Genomic DNA, 24,379 nt, shown 5'->3' on the forward strand with positions numbered 1-24,379 from the left:
CTATCTATCTATCTATCTATCTATCTATCTATCTATCTATCTATCTATCTATCTATCTATCTATCTATCTATCTATCTATCTATCTATCTATCTATCTATCTATCTATCTATCTATCTATCTATCTATCTATCTATCTATCTATCTATCTATCTATCTATCTATCTATCTATCTATCTATCTATCTATCTATCTATCTATCTATCTATCTATCTATCTATCTATCTATCATGAATAACGTAAGTAGGACATTCGCGCTACGAAAGTACCGCGCTAGCAAGCGCTCCGATACACCCAGCCTTTTCTCATGGGGTGTGAAAAAGAACAGGCCGCCTACTACTCGCAGTTTGGAAGAATTCACCTTGGTTACAAAGTGATCTAGAACAGCAAGAATACTTCATTGGCATAAGGCCTTTACTTCACAACTTCTGCGTCTTCGGATCTAGAGCCAATTTCCGGAGCTCCCTCTTGAGCACTTTTCCCATGTCATTCTTGGGGAGCTTTTCGACGAACGCGACACCACCGTAGAGTTGCATGTGTTTGGGACAGCTCTCTGAAAGAGAAAGCAAGGTTGCAAGTCTGAAAAGATACATTGCATCTGGGTAGTGAGCCACCACGCAAGAACAGACTAGATCGCGTGGGAGATCTTCTGCAAACGCGAAGCGTTTCAGTGACAACCATAACGAATATTAAACACACAGGATTTTGCATGAAATACCTTTTGCTCACCTCATTTCATAGCAGCAGCGGACACCGGAAATTGTGAAATAATTGATAGTGCGTCTTTTACAAAACTTCACTGCTAATTACATTCTCCACTTATAAGCTTACCTCCCATATTCAATTTGTGGAACTGAAACAGGTAGGCATTCAAGACACGTATACTTAGTACAGATTCTTTCAAGAGCTCTAGTTCCCAAATATTGTTTCGTAAAACCAGAGGCAAGAAATATTGCTGCCTCGCACAGTATTGTTGCACATTAGCAAAGGAAGGCATTGCGCAAGAATTATAAGTATAACGCCAGTGGCAATTTGCCGCTAGTTCGGAGATGGTTCACCTGGAAGATACTTCTAAATTCCATATTTCATCTCAGGGGATGTCTTGATCCGTACCAGGCTGCCAGTTCACAATTCCAATGTTTGCCCCCAACACAGTATTTATTTAAAAATATCTTGCTGAAAATCACTGGAAAAATGGATCGGTAATTCTCGCACAAGCTTTGATGTGCACCAATGAATGCTATTAACTTTAGCCAGCAAGAAATTTTTCAAACAAGTGTTTTTCCTTTCATTCTGTAGAAATGCAGATGAAATTATCATGAAAAAAGGTTGTTTTAAAATAATGTTTGCTTGTTTCGCGACCCCGGATTAAATTGCAGAGCCGTAACCGCATTTCACTAGACACACGTCAAATTACTGGAAAGTAAGCACACTCGAAAAGAATAATCGACATATAGCAATGAAAAAGGGCAAATGTTAGCACCAATGAGTTACAACAAAAATAGCAAAACGAAACTTCAGCACAACAAGAAACTTGGATACAAGAACAAATGTATATTACCGAACACATACAGCCCACGAAAAAACGAAAAGCTTCTGTGAGCTTGAGTTCTGCAGGTTAAACTTGCAATCTAGCATATATTATACAGAAATCCTCGTATCAAATCCTGGTTTGTGGGCCTGTGTGTGTTCTCAAAAAAAAATAAATTCTGCAGACCTCATCTTTAGCAGCTAGCATCATAGCCAATAGACACCCCACCGGGTATACGTGCTTGCGTGCGTGCGTGTGTGTGAGAGGGGGGGAGGTTGTATTTGGACGTGTGTGTGTGTTCGTGCGTGTGTTTGTGCGAGTGCGTCGATGCAACATGATTCGCCGAGCACTTCTCACCACAGGATGCCACTGACAGACACCCCTGGTTCATATGATTGTTGCTTCTTACACCTACTCTTATTTTATTCCTTACCCACTACTCAGCGATCACAAGATGGAACCGCAATCTAACTTTCAATATGAATGTAAAATGAAAACTACTGATTCAGGGCACGTCGTAAAGATTCTTATTCTTTTTTATCATCATTACAATCTGGAAAGACGCCTAAGTGCAACGAGTGCTTTAGAAATTGCGGAAGTTTCAATAATTCAACGCTGTCTATACATGAAAGCATCGTTCGGTGGTGGCATAGCGATGGCCTTGGTAGAACATGGTTAGCGCAAACGGGAAAACGCGAAAGAACAGCAAACAGCTGGTACTTCATGCTGTTTGTCTATTGACAGAATATCTTTTCTTAAAGCGCACCCTTGTTCGAGCTTACAATTGTCCTTAAGTGTCAACCAGCGTGCACTCGTACCTCCAAGGAAGCTCACGAACGCTATATAGGCAATAATCTTGTGCTGCAAGGTCGGCTAGTCAATTAGACGAAAGAGGTTGTGTATTATCCAGTTTTGCGTCATCTTTATGAAGCAATCAACAGCGGTCCAATAAGGAACGTCGCAGGAGCCCATGGTCCAACAAGGGGGCCTAATTTTTGTAAGCATTGCATTCATTCATTCCTTAACAGCACTTGTTTGCGCATAGCTAGTTCTCTCCTGCCCTCAATGGGAGAAGATAATTAGATGGGGCGTCAAAGGGGTCATCGAAATGTTGAAAAAAGAAATTTGGGGTACTGGTGCTTAGTTGCGACAGAGATGGAAGAGATACGGGTACGGCATGCTGTTGGCTCTTCAAGAAGTAGGGGTGACCAAAACGGATAACAATCCACGCGGGCAAGGAGGCGTTGTCAAGCCGCTGGGTCTACTTTATGATGAACTAAGGTGACATACGGTTTGGAACAATTCAGAAGCGAGCAATCGAAAAACAGGTAAACTCTGTTGTATTGCAGCGTCCTCGGTCGATAGAAAAAATTAGGCGAATGGGTGCTGCCCTTACGTAGACACGTTCCCTTTGTCGAAACTTTGGCGCCAGTGCCATTCATTGCTATAGGCTACTGTTGATTGATTCAAGCCTCCAACTTCTCGTAAACTGCTGCTTCGTTCGGCATTAGTACGAGACAAGACAACAGATAAATATAAGTCGTACGCACTTTTTTTTTCGAGTAAACATTAGGGCGTAAAACAGCGTTCTTCCTGTCAATTTATCCTTCTGTATCTACCCTCTCACCACCGGTAAGAAGGCATCGAAAGCCGGAAATAAAACTCCTTAAAGGGGAAGCAAGCGGCGTCACGCTTGGATACTGACGATCCCGCCGCATGAAAGCAGTGGAATGGAAGCGATAAGCGTGGCTATGGTCTGCCAGCTAATCTAACCCCCTTGATCGCGTGGCCCCCCAAACTCCGAGGTTATGGTGACTGCTCTTTTGGTTTTATGCTTTCAGGCCCTGCAATTTCTTTAGCTGCTTCGACCGAGAATCCCACGCACCTTCCACACGTTTCTTGATCCTCTCTGCGAGGGAGGCGCTGGCTGCCATGCCCGGTTTGGTGACAATGAAGGCGACCGGCGCGTCCTGGTACTGGACACTGGGAACGCCGACCACGGCAGCCTCGCCTACCTCTGGGACGGTGAGGAGCACCTGCTCGAGCTCAGCCGTGGGCACGTGGAAACCGATGCACTTGACCAAGTCGGACAACCGGTCGATGTAGTGCACGCGGCCTTCCGCGTCGTAGTACCCGAAGTCTCCTGTCGAGGGCGCCACGAGTTGCCCGCTTTTTTTTTTTTGAACCCGATTTGTCCGCATACGACACTCATAGCTCATAGGCGTCTGCCAAGCACATCGCCGGTCACAGGCGCGCAAGGCAATGATGCACCGGCTTTGGGTGAAGCGACGCCCCGCAAAGCCGGTTTGACGAAACATTCCACTCACCTGTGAAGAGCCATCCTTCGGGGTCAAGAACTTCTCGCGTCTCTTCCGGTTTGTTTAGGAATCCCAACATTACGCTTGGAATTTTGCAGCAGATGTGTCCGTTTTTTCCTTCTGGGAGCAGTTGTTTTGTGTCAACGTCCACCACCTGCCCAAGAGGAAGCGAATTGAACAATAAGAAGAGTCTGACGTGGGGGCACTTGGCGACACATGATTCATAAACATTGCATAACAATGAATCATTGCCACAAGCACTCGAGATGCCCTTCCGAAAAATGCCGATGGCGCAAGAGGAGCACAGAGGGTTGGTTGCATCCTGTCTGCTTCCTATAAGGACGAATCTAGGTTTTTCTAGCCTGCGGAGCGGAGCACTCTGGAACAAGCCCTTCAGGGAGTGTGAGTGACTGGCGCATTCAGAAGGATATCTTACTGCTTTCACACATATTGTCACATGTTTCTCTTATATCAAGGTTGATTTTTTTTCTTCAAACCATGGCTGATGTGTGTAGGCGTGTTAAAGTATTAAATATTAAACATTTAGAATACTAATGGCATAGTCTTTAGTATACAAATTGTATTTCAATACGAGAACTGACCATTTGAACTTGTAGAATATTATCCTGTGTTCGATCATAAGGGAAAACGTTTATCGCTTACCGGCAGTCTACAGGCAGCAAAACCGATGCAGATGTTTACTGCTCCAAATGATTCTGCTGCAGGGTTGGTTGGCAGAGGTATCAGTTCCTAAGTTAAGGCATGTATTGGAGATCCCCTGCTCGATATTTTACAGTCATGTAAAAAATATAGAAATCACCTTCAAACAACCTATGAATCGATTGTTTCGTTTCAGGCAAATGAATTTATAATTGGACTAATGTCTCACCAACTTTGCACTCCTTCAAATTGGTGTGTGGTGTTGTATTACGCTCAACGAACAGAATTCGTGCATCTAGGGACACGCTCTTGCTTGGCTTGATTACTGTGGCTGTCATGGCGCAGCAAGCACGATCATTTCCAATTCTTTTTTATTTAAAATACCTTCAGCGGATTGGATATCTAGTGCTTAACTGCATAGGAAGTATCAAATAACGGGAAAATATGCAGACACAATGCAAATATTGGAATACGTTCGAAGAGCAGCTTTAGCGACGAAAGCTTTGAAGTGAAGTACATAACCGTTCTGGTTACGAAACAAAAAACCAAGCTACCTTTCCATTTCTTTTTCTTTGTATAAATAGATATTCAGCCCTCGATCCGATATTCAACTCGAATAATCAGGTTAGCAATAATTCAAAAATTGCGCTTTTTCAACACTTTTATTGTTAAGAATGTAGGCTCGTCTCATTAAAACTAAAAAAACAACAATGTTTAATTCGGCGTATGAGCAGAAAAAATGGCTGTGGCTTAGCTAAGGTTAAGCCCAAGATGCGAAGCATACTAGCCTTTATTTTAGTTGTTGAACCACTGTTTAGCCTGGTGAACTGCTGTTGCTTGGCTATATTTGGTTCGGCTAGACGAAGAAACATCTCATGCGTTACTCTGCTTCGCCTTCAAGAGTGGAACGCGACAGCGTTCCCGTCGACCCGCCGAGGGGTGTAAGAGAATGGGCTACGGCGCAGCGACTGCGCGCCCCGCATTGGACGCGGTGAGCGTCGAGCAACGCAGCGTTCGGCGCGGCAACGAAATGTGCGCCTGAGCAAGCGACGCATGAGAACAGCTCGTTTCTAAGGCAACACCGCATTCACTAGAGGCGCTTTTGTACCGCTTTGAAGCATCGTACACGTGGCTCAGTGGCAGCTTCTCCGTCTCACACTCCGGAGACCCTGGTTCGATTCCCACCCAGCCCATCTTGCAAGAGTTGAGCCAAAGCCACCTAGAAATTCCGTTGTCGCGCCGAACGCTGCGTTGCTCGACGCCCACCGCGTCCGATCAAGGCCACCTAGAAAATGTCTAGCAGAGGCAAGCGCAGCTGCTTATATACGGCCGCGACGCCGCGAGCGACGGCGCGAGTTGGAGCCACGTTTCTCCTCTGTCGTGACGTCACGGTGTCACGTGGTATGGCATGGGGTCAAAGGTCATTGAAGGCAACACCGCCGCGCCTGAGGAGCTGGGTTGTGCTCTCGTAATACGCTTCGCATAAAAGGTCAGCACTTCTAGCGAATTCTGGTGACAGGCTCGCCATCAGCACTTACAGCTAGCATTTTGACGCACGAAGGTACGCGGTAAATTTGTTATTTGATTGCAAGTGGCACAGTATCTTTTAAGACGTTGCTATAAGCTTAATATTATTGATAAGGAAAGCTGTAAATAAACTTGAAGAAGGAAGAGCTTCACCAGCGGTGGCAGAAAAACCCCACAACTTTCCGGACGACCCGCGCAGCTGCTCGACCACTTGCGATGTCCTGCTGGCGCGGCGCCCCGAGCAGTGATGCCCTATTCTCTTTGTTTCTGTCTCACCTTCCCACTACGAGAAAGGTAGACTTCGAAGCGTGAACGGTTATGCACAAGACGCCGGCTGCAGGGCCGAGTCACACGGTAAAGTTCGATCCACACGACGGACCAAATTCCTCTTTTGGACCGTGGTCCGCGCATCACGTGATAGCACGTCACCAGTTCGTGCGTACCGCGGTTGGCCCGCGCAAGACCGCGGCCCTCGCGGTCTTACAGATCGCCGAGGCTTCTCGCGCTTCCGTTTTGGCGGCGGACCGCATGCAACCCGCAGCGATTTTGGCTTAGCCAACGAATGTTGTCCGGCAACAAAGTGTCTTCTGAAAAATCCAGTCGTTTTGGCTCAGCAAAAGCCAGTCAAGCCAGTCGTTTCATGTTCGCCGTTCCGCCTACACGTGTGGGCAGCAGATATATTTTTTAAACACCGTGTCCTCTTGGAGTGACGAGGAGGTTTTTTCATTTTGTATACCTCGTTGAGCAGTTCCCGGCTTTGTGGGACTCGAGCCGGAATGATAACAATGATAACACTCTGGCCGAGAGTGTAGCTGGTTAGTCTGCTCTGCCTTCTGCTATGGCGGTCCGCCGTGTGGATGTGCTCTGCACCTCACCGGACCAGGCCGAGCCGTGACGTCGCATCAGGCGAATGATCGGCCCGCCGACTTGGTCCGTCGTGTGGATCGGCCTTAAACAGCGCCCGCCTGCGCACCTATTTCGCGCGAACGTATATGCCACGGCAGTTGGGGTTGCAGTCTGACTTGGCTGCATCTGACAGCACCAAGATCTCCTGCAGGAAAGCGTCCCGGCATGCGCCGCCGTCAGATGACACTTTGACAGTCCACACACTTGAGGCGCTATCATCAAGCGCGAGCACCTTTTACGCTGCGGCCGACGCTGCGGCCGACGAAGCCGCTAAACTAACCTTGATGAGCACGCTGGGGCCAGCCAAGCCACTAAACTAACCTTGATGAACACGCTGGGGGCGACGAAGCCGATAAACTAACCTTGATGAGCACGCAGGGGCCGGCGAAGCCGCTAAACTAACCTTGATGAGCACGCTGGGGCCGGCGAAGCCGCTAGACTAACCTTGATGAACACGCTGGGGGCGACGAAGCCGATAAACTAACCTTTATGAGCACGCAGGGGCCGGCGAAGCCACTAAACTAACCTTGATGAGCACGCAGGGGCCGGTGAAGCCGCTAAACTAACCTTGATGAGCACGCTGGAGCCGGCGAAGCCGCTAAACTAACCTTGATGAGCACGCCGGGGCCGGCGAAGCCGAGAAACGGCAGGCTCAGAGCGTCGATGGGCGGCACCAACACGCAGCCGGCCGCTTCGGTCATGCCGTAAATGTGCGTCACCGCGAGCAGCTGGTACACGTCGCGCATCTTCTCCAACACAGAGGGCAGCAGCGTGCCCCCGATGCTGCAGGTGCGCCGGACAGTGGGCAGCTTCTCGCCCATGCTGTAGGCGTCGGTGGCCAGCGCACTCATGGGCGTCGCCGAGGCGCACACGGCGGTGACCTGCGATGCAATATAATACAATACAATACAATACAATACAATCTTTATTGTGCATAAGGAAAACAAAGTACATGTAGCAGGCCTACCAAAGCCTCAGAGGGCTTGACTGGCAGTGCCTGACAGACAGGTCACAGAAAATTGCACAGGGTTAACAGCGGAGTTAGCTATTAGCGGGTCGGAACAAAATGTTGAACAGTTATACAAAATAGTACATCAAACATCGAATTTTCTAAGTTGTTTCTTAATCTCACGTCTTGTGTTTGCCTCTAACACAGACGCTGGCAATTTATTAAATATGGCTGGAACATAGTATTGCCGTGTTCTCCTTCCGTACTTTGCCGCAGTCTTGGGGATGACGTAGGGTTCCTTCGGTCTTAAGGAGCGGACAGGCGTATATCGTGTTTTAAAATCGTTATTCCAGAAGTGTTTAATTACAACACTTTCGATAATCAGAGAAGTGAAGTTTGGCAAATTCAACAACCTAAAGACGTCTGTATCTTGCTTTGGAAACAAATCGTAAGCCACTGTTGACAGCAGGGAACGTAAAATTGAATTAATTCTTGAGCTCTAATGGGGAATCGACGCGTCGCCAACTGAGGCGCACCGGCCGCGCACGTCCTGCGATGGTGATCTGCGAAACAGCACCGCTGTAGCTATTCCCAACTTTCGCCGGCTATAGGGGGCGCCAAAACTTATTCAAGATGGATGTCGATCCGGTGACCACTTCCACGGAGACAACGGCGCCTGTGTAGTTTTGGTCGCCGCTACTGGAGGCGGGCATGTCCCGGAACGAACCGTCCTTTTATTTCAAAACGGCTATGTTACATATTGCTTAGCGGCTTTGTATAGAAACACACGGTCTACCTTGTGCCACAGCTAGCATCAGCCGAGCTGTTCAACGAAAAAAAAACAATATTTTAAAAAATGACGTATTGACACGTGTACTTATCTTTATCGGGCAACCACGTTTCGCCGCTTAACAACTGTAATCGCAGAGCCAGGGACGCGCCTGCATGTATCCGACGTTTCTGGAAAGTTATCGACGCTTCTATCCGCGTGTCTGTTGTCGCCGAACCTTGTGTTATCAGATTTCATCGCGTCACACGAATGGTGTAGAACTTTGTGGAAGACACGCGGGTCCCATCAGTTAATCTGGGACATTCGACGACTGATCTATAAAAGCCGACGCGCTTGACCCGCTGATCAGTTTTCCGACGATCGCCGACCGTGTTCGCCGCTATTGTTGTGCTATAAGTGTAGCCTGTTTTTGTGGGCACAGGTTCGCCCAATAAAAGTTAGTTTTTTATTCCACCGTATTGCTTCTTTCTTCACCGTCACAACCACGTGACAGTATACAATTATAAGCCCTGTGGTCTTCGGTCTTCAGACCTCTAACGACCGAACACTGGAGGTCTTAAAATTGTATATTGCACAATTTTTTTTACAATTTTTTTCCTTGCAGAGCTTGGCTAACGTTTGCCGGGGCATTATAGTGCAAAACACGTTGCAGTGCCTTAGCACGCCATGCAACTTCCGCTGCACTGCAAGATGATTTTGATGTGGACGGAGTCCAGAGACGAGTGCGCTAGGTTGCGCGACAGTGTGCGCCCCAGTGGAGAAAGCCCTACCACGTACGTAAACAGGTAACAGCTCAAAAGAAGATTATTCGCTGTAAAAGTCACGCGCCAGGAAAGTGTTTCATGCTCGAATTCCGGCTCTGGCACTTAAGGACGCTGTTTCTCGCTGCAGGCTCGTAATTTTTCCCTCGCGGCCACCCTCCCGACCTTTGAACATTTCTAATTGAGCTGAACACACGCCAAGCGTACGTCTGCTCCTTAATTTTCAGCATTACAATCCTCAACGAACCAAGCAGACGCTCGGTTGCTGGTGCAACAAGCAGCACGCAAATGCGTCGTTTCTCACGGCTAATATTTACAACTCTGCACATCTACTATAGCGTAGCTACAACTGCTGCACAACAAGCAAAAAAAAAAAAGCTAAGGTACACTTACATTGTGGCGTCTGATTTGTTCCATCAGCTTTGGGCTTCCACTGTCCGGTTTGACCATTACAGCAGTGCAACCGGCACATAGCATTGTCAGAAAGACCCGCACTGAACTAACTGAAAACAGTCTCCAGAGGTTAAGGCACACGTCGTCTTCAGACACGCATTTTATTGCCCTGAAAGAAATGAACGCACGTCAGTTACTACACATTTATTTATTCATACGGTGTATCGGCTTCATTTGCTTGTGTTTTTAACTGAAATTATTGTAAGCACATTTTTGTATTTGTTTGTTTTCTTCATTAACTTCTTGTTTTCTGATGTCTGTCGCTGCTATGTTACCATAACGTATTAATTCCTGCATTGTTAAATTACTAATAGGAGGTCCCCCTGACAGTTCTTGTAACTCCGGGACCTCCTTCTGTACTAATGATGATGAAATGAAATGAAATAAAAAAAATGTTGACGACCAATTGAATGCAGAACGATATACGAGTGGTTCTTCGAAAAAAAGAAAGATGTACAATTAAAGAAACATTTAGGTTCGTGTGCGAGTCAAATCCGATACCATCTCCTTTCCGTAGCAATCGGTCTACTAACCACGCTCATCAATAGATCAACGGGTTAGCAGTTGTCTGTGTGGGGACAAATTAGTATAACTACTGCAACCACTCGTTTTGCCTAGACTTCTACTAAACTCCTTTCTTGAAATATATTTACATTTCCATAGAAGAGGATTTTAATACGATATTTTAGGCTACCGTTCTTTTACACTAATGCGAGTGAAAAAAATCGTGAAATGAGCGGAGTCGCTCACAGCAGGCCCTGAATCCCAGCGACGAAGCTGTACTGCGAAAGCATGACTCCTTTAGGATCGCCAGTTGTTCCCGACATGAAGGCGATAGCGCAGAGCGCCTTTTTTGTGTCAGTCTCACGCAGAGCTTCCAAAGCCATCTCTGGGAGCCGCCTGAATGTCGTGATGGCCACAAAGCCCATGGTATCCCTGGTGACGAATATTTTCTGCGAGGAATACGTGTGCGGAAACATTGTAAAAGTGATATTCTTTGAGTCGAATTATGCAAGCTACGTTTAATGCTAATGCACAGTAGACATCGTACAACACATGCGGTCAATAGTCAAGCTACTCTGCCAATTACTCGCACAATATTTAACAAAATTTGTTTAACCTAAATATTAAATTGAACCTGTCGAAATATTTTAGTATGTTATTGAAATCGTTTCCCTTTTCACAAGAAAAGCTGAAATTTTTTAATCGGCCAGGCGTAATACGTACTCCTTCGGTGCAGGCAGCCTTCGATCAGCAACATCGCGAGCAGAACTGGGAAAAAGCTCGTCTGCGCCATGCTGGTGCTGCAGCCCGGGCACAAGAACAGGCTCGCGCAGCGGTGTGCAAGCAGCAACCGCTTACCGAGGATCCGGCAGCCTACCAAGCTTTCGTTTAATATACCATCGAGATTAACCAAGTGAAAAACACCGGCGTCGCACGTTGCAGCTTCACTGGTTAACCATCTGTACGGAGTGTTCGGACAATAATTTTTTTTTATCATTGAAGTACAAAAGGAAGCCACACAGGAACCTACATACTGCGAAGTGCCTGATACTAGGGAAACAAAATGTAATCGCTTTCCCGGGTTTGCTAAAGCGACGTGACTCTAAATTAACACGACAAGGATAATAATGACGCCCTTCAACAAGACAGCTCCACATACAAAAACATCGACCAGCATGTCTGAGGCGCTTTAGCCCTATTTCTCAAGTTTTTATCCCGCTTCGTATTAAAGAAACAAATAACTTGGAGGAACCGCCCCTACTAGAATCGATAAGAAACGTTTTTTACATGCGAGCTTGCCGTAAAATAAAGACTCCTGTCACAAAATCTCGACTGTAATATCTCACCTTGAAGTTGCACTCTTCCTGGTGTTGCACGAACATCGGCAACTGATAGGCGTCCACGAGACAATATGCCACCCCGGCATCCTTCGCATGGTACACCAACTCCTCTGCCCGCACAAAAAAAGTAACAGAGAAAAAATGGAAAAACACGCTGACAACGACGAATGAAGAAATGTCAGAAACAACAAAAAGCGCCATGTTCAACGTCAGATCACTGCACAAGCACCGAAATGTGCCTGACTAGACCCCAGCAACAATATGCCATATGTGTAAGTTTACAATTGTGTATAATTACTCTGTTACAACGGAACGCTCATGATATCGCTGTGAAGTTAAATTTCTCGCCACTGATGTGCAGCCAGCACAGCGAAAAGTTATTTGCCTACGTGTACTTTCCGGGTAGATATATTGCAACGACATCCATATTTATACATTCCTCGCAAGTTTCATAACATGCGTCTGCCAGTATTTCAGAGAGGGCGGACTGACACCGTCCACTGCTACCTCTGCAAAGCTGTTGGCGTGGTAAACAACACATTGTTTCAGATTAAGCTTACACGCTCTGTTGTTAACTCTTCGGTTGGGTTTCTCATCCGCGGCTTTATAGTTCGCAGATTACGTTACGGTTATGGACACCACCACTGGCGGTGTCCTGAACAACTCATGTTTTTTTTTTATTATTCTCGGTATTGACGTTTCATGCGCTACACTTAAAATTATTCCTTACTTTCATACGTCAGTGATGTTCAGATACTTGTTTTAATTCAAACGTATGATGACAGCCGTAATCTGCAGTTGACTCTGAATGGTAAAAAAAATGGCCTCATCTTGGATGCTAGCAAGACGGAAAGGTAATATTTTTCGCATACCGAAGAATGAATGTGCTGTGTCACTATTCTGTGTATCCTGTTCTGTTGTGTAAGGATGTTGAGATAATAACCTTTGAGTACTATTTCATGCCATCTTAAACTTCTCTGCTCACACTAATCACGTTGAAAAACGGGTTCTGCACACTTTCGGCTCTTCTTGCAGGCTTTCCGAAGAGTTACATTAGCCAACATATTTACTGAAATACTAAGCGAACATCTACGTTTTTCAACTTGAATACACTCGAAGTCTGCAATGGCACCCATAAATTTGGCATCAGCGCTACAGGAGAGATTTACAAACACCTAGGCGTAATTACCATTGACTCTGAATTGTAATTTGTAACCCCGCTATTCGTTTTCCTCTTTATTCTAGCCCTGGTCTTTGGCCGTCGTTCACATTACACAGCTGCCTGCGCTGGCAGCTGGCGTTCTGTTTCTATTATAACACCGTCATGGAGTTTCAGTAGAAAGAGAAGGCACCAATACTTGAAGACTCAGCTGCCTTAATCTACCACACCGCATAGTACACCGAGTTCCGCAGATCACCAGAGAGCAAAGACCCTTCTGCCTTCCTACCTATGATAGTTAAGATTGAGATGTGCATAAAATACATGGTCTATAATGCTTACATTGTTGATTTTAATAATATTCTGAACTCTCCATTATACCTTTTTCTATGCTTCATATCACCGTTTCTTTGTTAACTTGCCACTTTACACGTGTCATTTTATCTGTCTCCTTGAAGTTCATCTCGAACTAACCTTGGGTTTGATCAAATGACAAGCGTTAATTTTCATAATTTCCGTTTTATTATTTATTTTATTGTCTTCAGCAGTTCTAAAAGTTTACGGCAGTTTGCTTTCCCCCATTACTGACATCTATATATAATAACTATTTCAATACTTCCCCTTTCCGTCACCTGCGGAAGACTGCTTGTTTTTTCCTTCATTTAAATCTGGCTTTAGAAATCATGTCTCGGATGATCGCCCGAACTCTCTTCTCTCTGCCATGTCTGAAATTTTTAAACTTCCTCGTCACGACATATTGTTCTTTACTGTGACAAACTCATTGATTAGGAATCAGCATGGCTTTCTCTTTGGCTTCTCCACTATCACAAATCTCGCAAGTTTCATGACGCAGATCTCCACGCCGGTAGTTCTGAGGGGGCAAGCTGACACCAATAACTCTGAACTCAGAAAACCTTTTGATGCAATCGGCCACTACTGATTGACTACTGACTACAGTCAACCTTTCTCACTTTGGTGTTGCTTTGCCTTTTTATCTTGCGCAGTAATCTTGATAGATCATGTTATTTTAACGTCAATGGTAAAACGACTTTTTACATGGCAACTAGCAGCGTCCCTCCAAGCATCAGTAATAGGACCATTCTTTTTTTATTAAAATTTTAATAATGAAATTATTTCCACTAATAATAATTATTTCTTCAATATTCCGATGACATCAATATATTTACAGAAATTCATACTGTTGATCATTGTCGCATCCTGCAGTCCGACCTGCTTTCTTTCTTCGAAATGGTGCAAACATAGTAACCTCACCTTTAATGCTACTATAAGACCAAAGTCATTACCTTGACACGCAGAACAGCAAGCACTTCTTTTTTCTTACTCTGTTGATTCCGTACTATTGTGTAAGGTTTGTGAGAAAAATGATCTGGTGTACTTGTGGATGCAACCTTACACTTTTCTGCTCACACTAAACGCTTTGCAATGTGGGGTTTGAGCTCTGTTGGTTTTGTTCGCAGACTATCGGAGGAATTGAGTTCCCCTACACTGTTCCACAAGTTGTACGCAACAATCTGCATTTCTGGACTCGAATACGCGTCTATCGTCTGGAATGGCATTTCTACATTCAACAGTGACATTATAAGTCGGGTCCAGAAAAAAAAGAACTCTCTAAGCACATATCATTACCGCTTTGTTGACACGAACGCTGGACCTTGTTCTAGCACTGTTGGATCATTGTCATTGTCCTTACTTCGCTGCCGACCTAATCGCGCTGATTTTTGATTTTTTTTTGAAACTCCTTCACAATATTCTCACCTGCACCGAACTCCTATGATGTATCATGTTTCGTATTCCGCGCAAGATCAGCAAAGAACATTGACCTTTCCATGTTCCTGCCTGTCATCAACAATCAACCATCTGCAGAATAAAGGGTCTCTACAACGCTTATTTCCATGATCTCGATATTTCCCATAAGCCACTGTCACTCTTATTTTCTTAGCTTTGCCTTTTTGCGTCACAGTTTCCCACGTTATTCAACTGCCCTGCTCCTCCTTTTTGTTGTGTATTTATCTTGGGTTTTGTTGTAAGTACACTCTTCTTTCCACAATTCTTTTTATTCATGGTGTGTGTTTAAATTATAATCCCCTGCAGTTATTGTTTCTTTAACGTATGCATGTGCCAGCACTTCGACCTGGGGGCTGTTCCTGATCATGTTAAATAAACATGATTGATTATTGCTACTATTAATATTACTATTGCTACTATTACTACTATTACTAATCTTATAGCTGTTAAACCAGCATTAGAACGTATGTAGCAAACTACTCACCCATTTCTCTTCTCTCTGCGATTTCCGTGCATTTCAAATTAGCTATTCATAGTCTATTGGTGTACAGTGTAAAAAAAATGCTTGTTCAATATCAGCACGTATTCCCCTCTGGCAGCCCAACGGTCACCAATCTTGTCAGCTTTATGACGCTTGTGTCCACGCCCGTCACGCAAAGGAGGCAAGATCTTGCTCCGTATCCTGCGACCTCAGTGAAGCCTCTGACGTAGTCAATCGTTCTCTACTACTCGAGGAGCTTGCGCACTAAGGTGCTGAAGCTCATATCGTTAACTTCACTACGCAGCTATCTCCCCAACAGGTCCCGTGAGCGTCAACGGTCAATATTTTGGGCTTTACGGTATCCAGTGGCGTTCCCCAAGGTCCCTTGTTAGGTCCGCCTATTCTCACCCTAATTTTCGTCAATAACATTTTCTCGGCAATCCAAAAGACTTCCACTTATAGCGTACGCTGACGAGATCAAATCATTTTGAAGGAGTCACACAGTATCGAGGAATTCCACGTTCTGCAGTGTGACCTGACCTCATTCTCCGAATGGTGCCAGCCCAGCGGGTTCACTCTAAACCAGCATTCCGTCATATTCGCGTATAAGCCTGTAATATCGCGTTCCCTCATTTTGTTGGTCATGCAGTTTCAACCAGTGTTGTTACAATACGAGATCTCGACGTGCTTTTTTGATAGCACCTGTTACGCCGCACGTTACTGTTTACAAAGCTTCTCCGCCAACTCTGAGCGCGCAGCATCACGAGGTGTGCTGGTGCTCTTATTCTGTGTACATAATTGACGATTTGCAAAATAGTGAGCGCCCTCTCGTGCACAACAGGCAAAGCTACAGCGCTCTGCGTGTGGGAGTATGTGGTTAATATAATAATATACGGGGTTTTACGTGCCAGAACCACTTTCTGATTATGAGGCATGCCGTAGTGGGGGACTCCGGAAATTTTGACCACCTGGGGTTCTTTAACGTGCACTTAAATGTAAGTACACGGGTGTTTTCGCATTTCGCCCCCATCGAAATGCGGCCGCCGTGGCCGGGATTCGAGCCCGCGACCTCGTGCTCAGCAGCCTAACACCACAGCCACTGAGCAACCATGGCGGGTGCAGTATGTGGTTAGAAAATGAGGTTACAAAGCTTCTGCCTGGCCTCTGCCCCGGCCGTCCTGTGTGCCTTTTCTTCACTGCGGCAAAAATAGTTGTATACGCCGCCACTGCGATCCATTGTCGTTCATAACAAGGGCCTACGGCTTCTCGAAGCGTATACTATTCAAACTGATCGTGTGTGGCAGTATATGCTCTCTAAGAAAGAGAGAGAGAGAAAGAGAAAAGGCTGCGTAGAAAGGCAGGGAGATTAGCCAGAGGTAGTTCCGGTTGGCTACACTGCACGGGAAAAGGGTTGAGGGGGACAAAAAGAGAAAGAGAGTGTAAGGGGGAAACAGAGAGAAAGAGAGACGAGCACGAACGAACCGCGTACACTAGAGAGTGGTAGGGGGCAGCGTTCTTAAAGTCTATCGTGAAGCCCCGTTGTAGTTCCTCTCATATTTTCCTCTTCTGGACCTTGAACTTAATTTTAGTAATTCCCGATAGCAATAGAACACTTAGGTAAGCTTATGTTTATTGCTATGCGAGAACGCTGAGGTTCTGAGCCGATAATTACACACGCGTATCCGTCACGTACGTTTAGTTCTTGGACCACTGGAAAAGCAGAGGACGCAGCCGGAGAACATGAGCGACAGGATGGCGACAAGCCCGTCGGTCGTATTGTTGAGAGCCACGATGACGCGGTCGCCCCGGCAGACGCCGTTCTTTTGGAATCCCGTCGCAAACTGGCGCACAAGCTTCAGTAGTTCGGCGAAACTTGTGGTCTCGGTGCCTTCAATCTGGCAGATGATGTGGAGGAATCGAAGCGAAAAAAAATAATAACTGACAAAGTAACAAAACATGTTTTATCCTATACACTTTGACAACGAATGCCTTCGAAACTGGTGTCATGCCGAGAAACGTCGTTCCAAGTGGGTGCGCCTTGCGAACTCGCGGGCAAGGATTTGTAAGTAATAATATGTGCCATATTCTTAATTACAAAAACCTGAATTGTTGAAATGTCTTTTTCATTAGTAGATTGTGCATTTTTTTATTTATCGTGCCAGTAATGTACGCCACTTTCTAGTAATCCAACTGAAGGACTGTAATTGTCCTATCTGTCATACCTGATTTTTAAAACTTCTATATAGTCTTAAAATAGTCATCAAAATATTAGAATCATTTCTCGTCAGCCTTCCTTGTGGATCGTCTGTTGAAGGCATCAATAGGCCATTCATAAGCAAGACCGACAACAAAAAATCATGAACATGTTGCGACGAGTAGGCCTCAATTCAAACGCCCAGCGTCCGGCTCATTTACATACCTTTAGATTGGCGAGAAAAAAGCGAAAATGCCAGAAACACTCGACCTTATTAAGATATTTTTGAGCACACACTAGATACAATTATTTTTCCATTAGAATAGCCACTCCTAACATTAAGGTGAATGTTTAGGAGCTGCGGAGCAAATAGTGGTGACCGTAAATTGGTATAAAAAATCCACGCACAGTTCAGCTCACTTGCCTCACTCTACTGTTTAATTGTTTTAACACGTCACTTTGTGACAAGCTGTACGGTGCTCTCTTTTTTTTCATTCCGACTGTCGCCGAAATAAGCTGGCTTTTTTTTTTTTACATAATAACAGATGCCGTTCGGCACTGTGTAATACTTCTGTTCCTTATAATCCAGTCTGCTTGCAGGCTTCATCTTAAAACGGTTGCACCCTTCGGGGTGTATACTTGTTCCACAATAATAACGGTCATCTGCCCTGCTTACGTTTCCTTTCATGAAAATGCTCCACTCGCTACTTTGCTGTCGAGAATGCTACGTCACGCTGATAACGCGCATGCCGCTCATGACTGGGAAGTACTGGGCTCGCAGCGTTGAAAAAGGAAATGTGTGCTAGACAGATGGCGATTATTGTTGCGATACAAGGTATGTACGCCCCAAAGGGTGTTAACTTTTTTAAGAGTGTTTCTGAAAGATAGCACAATCGCCAACAGTTTTTCAACTGTGTGCCTGCGCAGCCTATGCCACATGTTTAACCAGTCTTCAAAAATTCATAATTCCAATCCTTGAGATGGAATCCACAAACGAGGGGGATGGTTAAATTATTTGCACGAAAAATTGAAATGGATAACTGACTGAATAACAATAATTATCTAATTAAGTTTAAACTAATTACGCAACGGAGCACACTGCAATTTACAGATTGTAGCCGGGAAGTTCGCAACTTAGAACGAATTCTTAGGCTGACACCAGTTTTGATATATAAATACGTGAAATTTGCGAAGAATTACTTTGGCGCTCCAATTACTTTTGCGTTGATTTTGTTCTCCAGAACATGATATGGCGGTTCTTGTGAAAAAAGAAAATGAAGTGGAACGACAGTGCATCTTTGCCGCAAGTTTGGTCGTTCCAATATGAACAATTCCCCGCGTGATTATTTAAAAATTGGCTCAATTTTTGTAGAAACACCTGGTATACTCTTTTTTCGAGAATGTTAGAAGCATCGCAGAAAAAGCGAAGGACCTGAATGAACAAAACAAGCGACAATGCCTCCAGAATTATAGCTCTACCTAAAAAAGTAATTTACTTGCGCTGACATATTCATAGGCAAGAATGCTGAGTAATAAGAAAGCTATTTACGTTACGTTAACGACCAATCAAGTTTTTTTCAATCCCAGGGGCAACTGATCTCTTTCGTGAATTGTTGTGACGGTGTTGCTTTATTTGCGATCAAAAGGAATCTCGATTGACATCGCCGAAAACATGACTCATGAACAGCGATTTCAAGTTCACTCTACCATCCTAAGCAACTGGTAAAAATCGACGTCATCTGTTAACATTGTATTTGATTGTTAATCGATTGGCATTAGAGGCTGGTTTTATATAAGAATATAGGTAATGTAATAAGATACAGATAGTTTGCAACGCGTAGCAGAATCAAAAATGCATTTAGGTGGTTTCGAAAGTTTTTCAGACCTCACGTAAGGTACTGCAACAAAAAGGGCATATTTGCGTCTCACGCTGAAAAAGTGGCACGATTTCAATGTCCTGGACACTTACATAAGCTGTCTTCTCTGCGTGTTCCACCAGCTTTTCCGCTATGAAATCGTAGAGCGTGCATTCTGGTATATCGAGAGGTGGATAAGGGGAGTGCACAATTCGGTTTTTCACAAGAGACATGACTGAAAAAGAAGATAAAGAGTCACATCAGTTTCATATCATTTGAGATAGTCTATAAGGTATCGGCTTACGTCGCGACACACAGTCATATTTCTGCTAAATTGGCTGCACCATGGTATTTTTAGCACGCATGGCACGGAAATCTGAGAACTGTCAAATTGGCTGTTGCAATTTGATCCATTGTTGTGTTGTTTTTTGTATCTGTTTGCTGAGGCTTGTCTCTGGTGCGCGATCTCCTTCGCTAGAGACAATGAATCAGCAAGCGAAAAAGATGTATTCGGCTCTCACGAAGACACACAACGCACATCGGGTGTGGCCAACCACACTCCAGGCAGCATTTTTCTAATGCCCTTGTTGGGTGCTGCTTTGGCGCAATGCTTAAAGAATAAGTTGCCACGGCCCGCACACTGACACATAACTGTAGAGCTTAGAGAGACTCGTGTCGTTACAAGCAGCTTGCTTACAATCAGAGCAGAGAGCAGGATAAGCGGTTATCCCGCTTTCTATTTTACTTCATGCTCTCCCAGTCTATTGCACCTCGAGATACCCACTTGCCTATCTGTCTATTATTACACACACACACCCTATGGCATAAGATGCATCGGTATGCCTTGTCCAGCAGGTCGCTGTTGTCTCGCACATTGCGCCATGCTCTGCTCTTGAACAACCGTTACCTTTGAACGCATTCACCACAGTCGGCGTTTAGTAACGCAGCGTTAAGCGAAATCGTTGAAATCATTCAGGGGAACCACTTACCTGTCAGTTTTCTTCTTCTTCTTCGACTTCCAGAACGCGCTGAATGAGATGTTCGGTCTACGTAGAGATGTCTGCATGAGGTTAAGTAGTGTAACCCCAGCGCTAGCGACACGCTTTCGATAAGCTCTCGTATATTTTGCTTATTTCATGATTTCTTTCTCTGCTCTGTATTCCGCTTTATTTTTTTTGTATAACTTCTAAACCAAGGGTCCCGGTGCAGTCTCTGACTTTGGGACCCTTGTCTGTATACCATATTTTGTAACAAGTTGTTATGAACGAATAATAAACTGAAAGTGAAACTGAAACCGAAACTGAAGTCCCCACTTCGTTTATTTGAAGAAGCTACGTGTCATTGCTGACGTGTTCATATTCATCTGCGATAAAGCTAGCGGTGCACCTGTGAAATCTCTACCGCAGCTGTACGAGGCCCTGTGGGACTCCTACGTTACAGCCTGCCAGTGTTGTCCAAATACATACGTACAAGAACAACGCTCGTGTGGCTATTTAGATATCGAGGTGATAGCGCTGGATTGACAGGGACGAGAAAGACGAGAGAACTCGTGCTATAAATAGCGCACGTCCGGTCCTCTTTCTTGTCCGTGTCGATCCAGAGCTACGACCTCAATTACTGCAACGAACCAACCAGCCCGAAAGATCTATACATCTCACTATCCACAGGTCGCAGGGCGAAACCTTATCTTTTGTTGTGTGGATACCTCGAGACAATGACAACGATGATGATAATGAGGAGAAATATTGTGATGATAATAACGATAACTTGTGTTGGCATGCCCTAAAATACATGGCGGTGAAATATAGTCATTTAGCATGCTTGAGCTAATCAGGTTTTCAGTGGCTTGCCGTCTATCATATCGCCTATCTGTGTTTGATCTTCTCTGGTGAATAAAACCTTTATCAATATTCGTGTGCTTGTGACTTCTTTTCATGTGTGAATGCTGATTGACTTTTCCTCTTTCTTTGCATTATTTTTGCATGATTTTCTGAGCAATGTATTTAGAATTGTAGTATAGACGGCTCTAAGGAGGCTGGCCAACTCATTTGTCTACGTTAAAAAGAAAACTTTTCAATGCTTTATAACTTATGCAGGCAAGATATACCTTTCTACGTACGATCTGGAACGAGTCCGGGAACGATGGAGGTTGTTGTCGGTGACGGTGAATTATAAGCAGTAGCGTGTCAGGGAGTGTCATGCAATCCATTACACACACGCGCGCGCGCGCGCACGCACGCACACACACACACGCATACATACATACATACATACATACATACATACATACATACATACATACATACATACATACATACATACATACATACATACATACATACATACATACATACATACATACATACATACATGTGCTTAGATTTAGGTGCACGTTAAAGAACCCCAGGTGGTCAAAATTTCCGGAGTCCTCCACTACGGCGTGCCTCATAATCAGAAAGTGGTTTTGGCACGTAAAACCCCAAATATTATTATTATTATACATACATACATACATACATACATACATACATACATACATACATACATACATACATACATACATACATACATACATACATACATACATACATACATACATACATACATACATACATACGTACGTACGTACGTACGTACGTACATACATACATACATACATACATACATACATACATACATACATACATACATACATACATACATACATTAAACGAAAATATCACTTTCAGACCCAACAATCCTCGAGGGCATTTTCTACTATTCCAGCAAGGAGTGCGTCGTGATAGACATCGAGTATTACGGACACCGTAAGTAGCAGCATGAAGCTCGGCGGTGGTGGTTTTTTGCTTGCTTGTTTGTTTTTGCTCGCTTTATTGCTTGCTCTTTCGTTCGTTCATTCGTTTGGTTGTCTGTAGTTTGCCCAACGTGAGTTCAGCCCTAAATAATACTTGGGCTTGTGCTTCGGTATTCAGTACTATTAAGTTGATGTTCCAGTAGAATAACAAATTCACGCTCCGTCGAACCTGGTGCGTGGACAATGCTCACGACCTCGGTCGAGCGTCAATATGCGGGCAAATGCAACGGGAAATAAAACTGGTGCAACTATTTAGAGCCGGGGCATAGACAGGGTGGTTACATGTTTTTGTCCCACTCATCGTTTGTTTCTCTGTCCCGACGGCTTCCAGAATGCCTCCTCGGGACACTCTGGAAGTTTAAAGACTCTGTGCCGCAAGACTGCATCGACCATTTCGTGGACACGTGCGGTGTCGTGCCTCCGGCGCACAGCAGAGACTTCTGCCCTGACTGCGAAGGGACGAAACCATACAAGGCCTCGGAAACATTCAGCCTGCGCGGAGTTTCGCAGCCCTATCTCGAAGGCTATGGTCTAACGTTGTCGAGGGGCTCGATAAAAAAAAATTGACTCACCAACCTGGCCCTACAGAAGTGCATGTCCAGGGTGGGTGTTGAAAACCACCCGTGCTGCTTCTTAGAAGGGGGGGGGGGGGGGGGTTGCAATGCTTGATTGCTGAATTCCTGCTCCGGCCCATTATTCAGCCACAGGGGAATGTGGACGTACGGGTATGCCCTGCGCTGGAATTCCAAGGCAATACGACCAACGGCATCACGCCAACGCTGGTCGCATTGCCGTTTCTATTCCCTTTGTCGCTACTCGTAATAATGCTGCTCCTCGGGAGTCCTAACTATGCGTTGCCTACCCATGGCGGAGCTGCAAGGGCAATGAAATCAGTTGCTAGGCTGCTTCTTTCATATATTAAAGGCTAGTGACGTCACTCCCCACGTCGCAAGCTGCCGGGACGACGGACTCCTCCTAAACGGTGATCTTTACCCGCATACCTATGCGGGGAGCACAACGTGCTTTGCATTGTTAGCAGGAGCCTCTGTCATCAATTATGTGGTTTGGACGGTTTTGTTGGGCTTTTTCTTTATTGTACTGAATGATGTGCTGTATGTTGTTATGTGTGACACCAAAGAATGTATGTACTTTTCTCTTCAATCGCTGAAGGGTTCTTTCTTTTTTCGGGAGGACGACGTTGCGAGAAATCCCGACCATCTAGATGCTAACCACTTCCCTGGAACAAAAATAAAATTAAACTCGCATACACGCTCCTCAGTGCATGACGACTGACTGTGTCGCTCGTTGAGTGAGACCCATCACTAGCGGCAACCCCACAACGCTGAAATCCGACAGAGACAGAGAGAGGCACAGAGAGAGTCATGTTAAACAAATCCAATATGTTATCTTCATGAGGATAGCAGCCGCAGTACTTCTTGGTGTATTCTTTTGTCCGTATTCTTGGCCGAAAATGCGCAACGTCGGAACGTCGTCATTATCAATAACCGGGTCACTTGGTTGTAACGTTGCTTAGACTGGCCACCCTGCACAAGAGAAGAAAGCGAAAGAGAGCGTTCGTTTCCGGGTTGGGTGCTGCAAACTAGACACGGCGAATATCAACCATAAGCTTACGGGGGACAAAACAAAACTCCATATCGCGTGTTTCTGGGACGACTATAACTATTTGATAAAGGTTAGGTACTAGAGATAAGTTTTGCGAAACATTACGGGTGTACGAATACGTAAAATTTGGACTACGAATTGAATTGTGTTATTCGATTCTTATTCGGCTCGAAATTTCACTGTTAATAGTCGTCAGATGTTCTTGACATTTCAATATTCTCCTAACACACAAAGGCAGCTCAAAAGCATATTCACTTCCCGAGTCGGATCGTATTACTGACAGATGCGTTAATATAGTTTGTTCGTTCGTAAATAGCTTCCAGTAGGTAAAAGAGCGCGTCTCGGCTTCGGCCGCCTGCGAATTCGCTGTCTCGATTTAGGCGAACCTATTACTTGGCCAACCTCACCATGCTTAGATTTTATTAGTGTTGCGTGGGTTTTTGCAGTGTTGCATTGAAATCCTACAACAAGCATTACGTTCTTCCGCGTGCATCTCCTGGGGTGCTCTTTAATTGCTTTATTGTGGTCAATAACATTGTGGCGCGCAATATACGATCATGTTCCTCAATTACAAGTTTCTCCATTGACCTGAAATCCAGGTGGTAATATCATCAGATGCATCAAACAACGCTAATTAGTCTTTTGTCGTCAAAAATACGTTACGGGAC

At 44.9% G+C, this 24,379-nt stretch overlaps 1 protein-coding gene across 1 annotated transcript; it reads right to left on the reverse strand.

Moving 5' to 3' along the window:
- Positions 1 to 376: 376 nt before the first annotated feature.
- Positions 377 to 20,303, reverse strand: LOC135915651 (uncharacterized). The gene is made up of 10 exons (XM_065448778.2): positions 20,224 to 20,303; positions 19,348 to 19,469; positions 16,878 to 17,079; positions 11,745 to 11,848; positions 10,645 to 10,847; positions 9,835 to 10,003; positions 7,550 to 7,822; positions 3,858 to 4,002; positions 3,416 to 3,673; positions 377 to 552 (listed from the first exon to the last, which is right to left on the reverse strand). Exons 2-10 carry the CDS (start codon positions 19,465 to 19,467, stop codon positions 419 to 421), a joined length of 1,608 nt encoding a protein of 535 aa, XP_065304850.2. The 5' UTR covers positions 19,468 to 19,469; positions 20,224 to 20,303; the 3' UTR covers positions 377 to 418.
- Positions 20,304 to 24,379: the final 4,076 nt, after the last annotated feature.

The sequence above is a fragment of the Dermacentor albipictus genome, chromosome 6 (assembly GCF_038994185.2).
Source record: "Dermacentor albipictus isolate Rhodes 1998 colony chromosome 6, USDA_Dalb.pri_finalv2, whole genome shotgun sequence".
NCBI lineage: Eukaryota > Metazoa > Arthropoda > Arachnida > Ixodida > Ixodidae > Dermacentor > Dermacentor albipictus.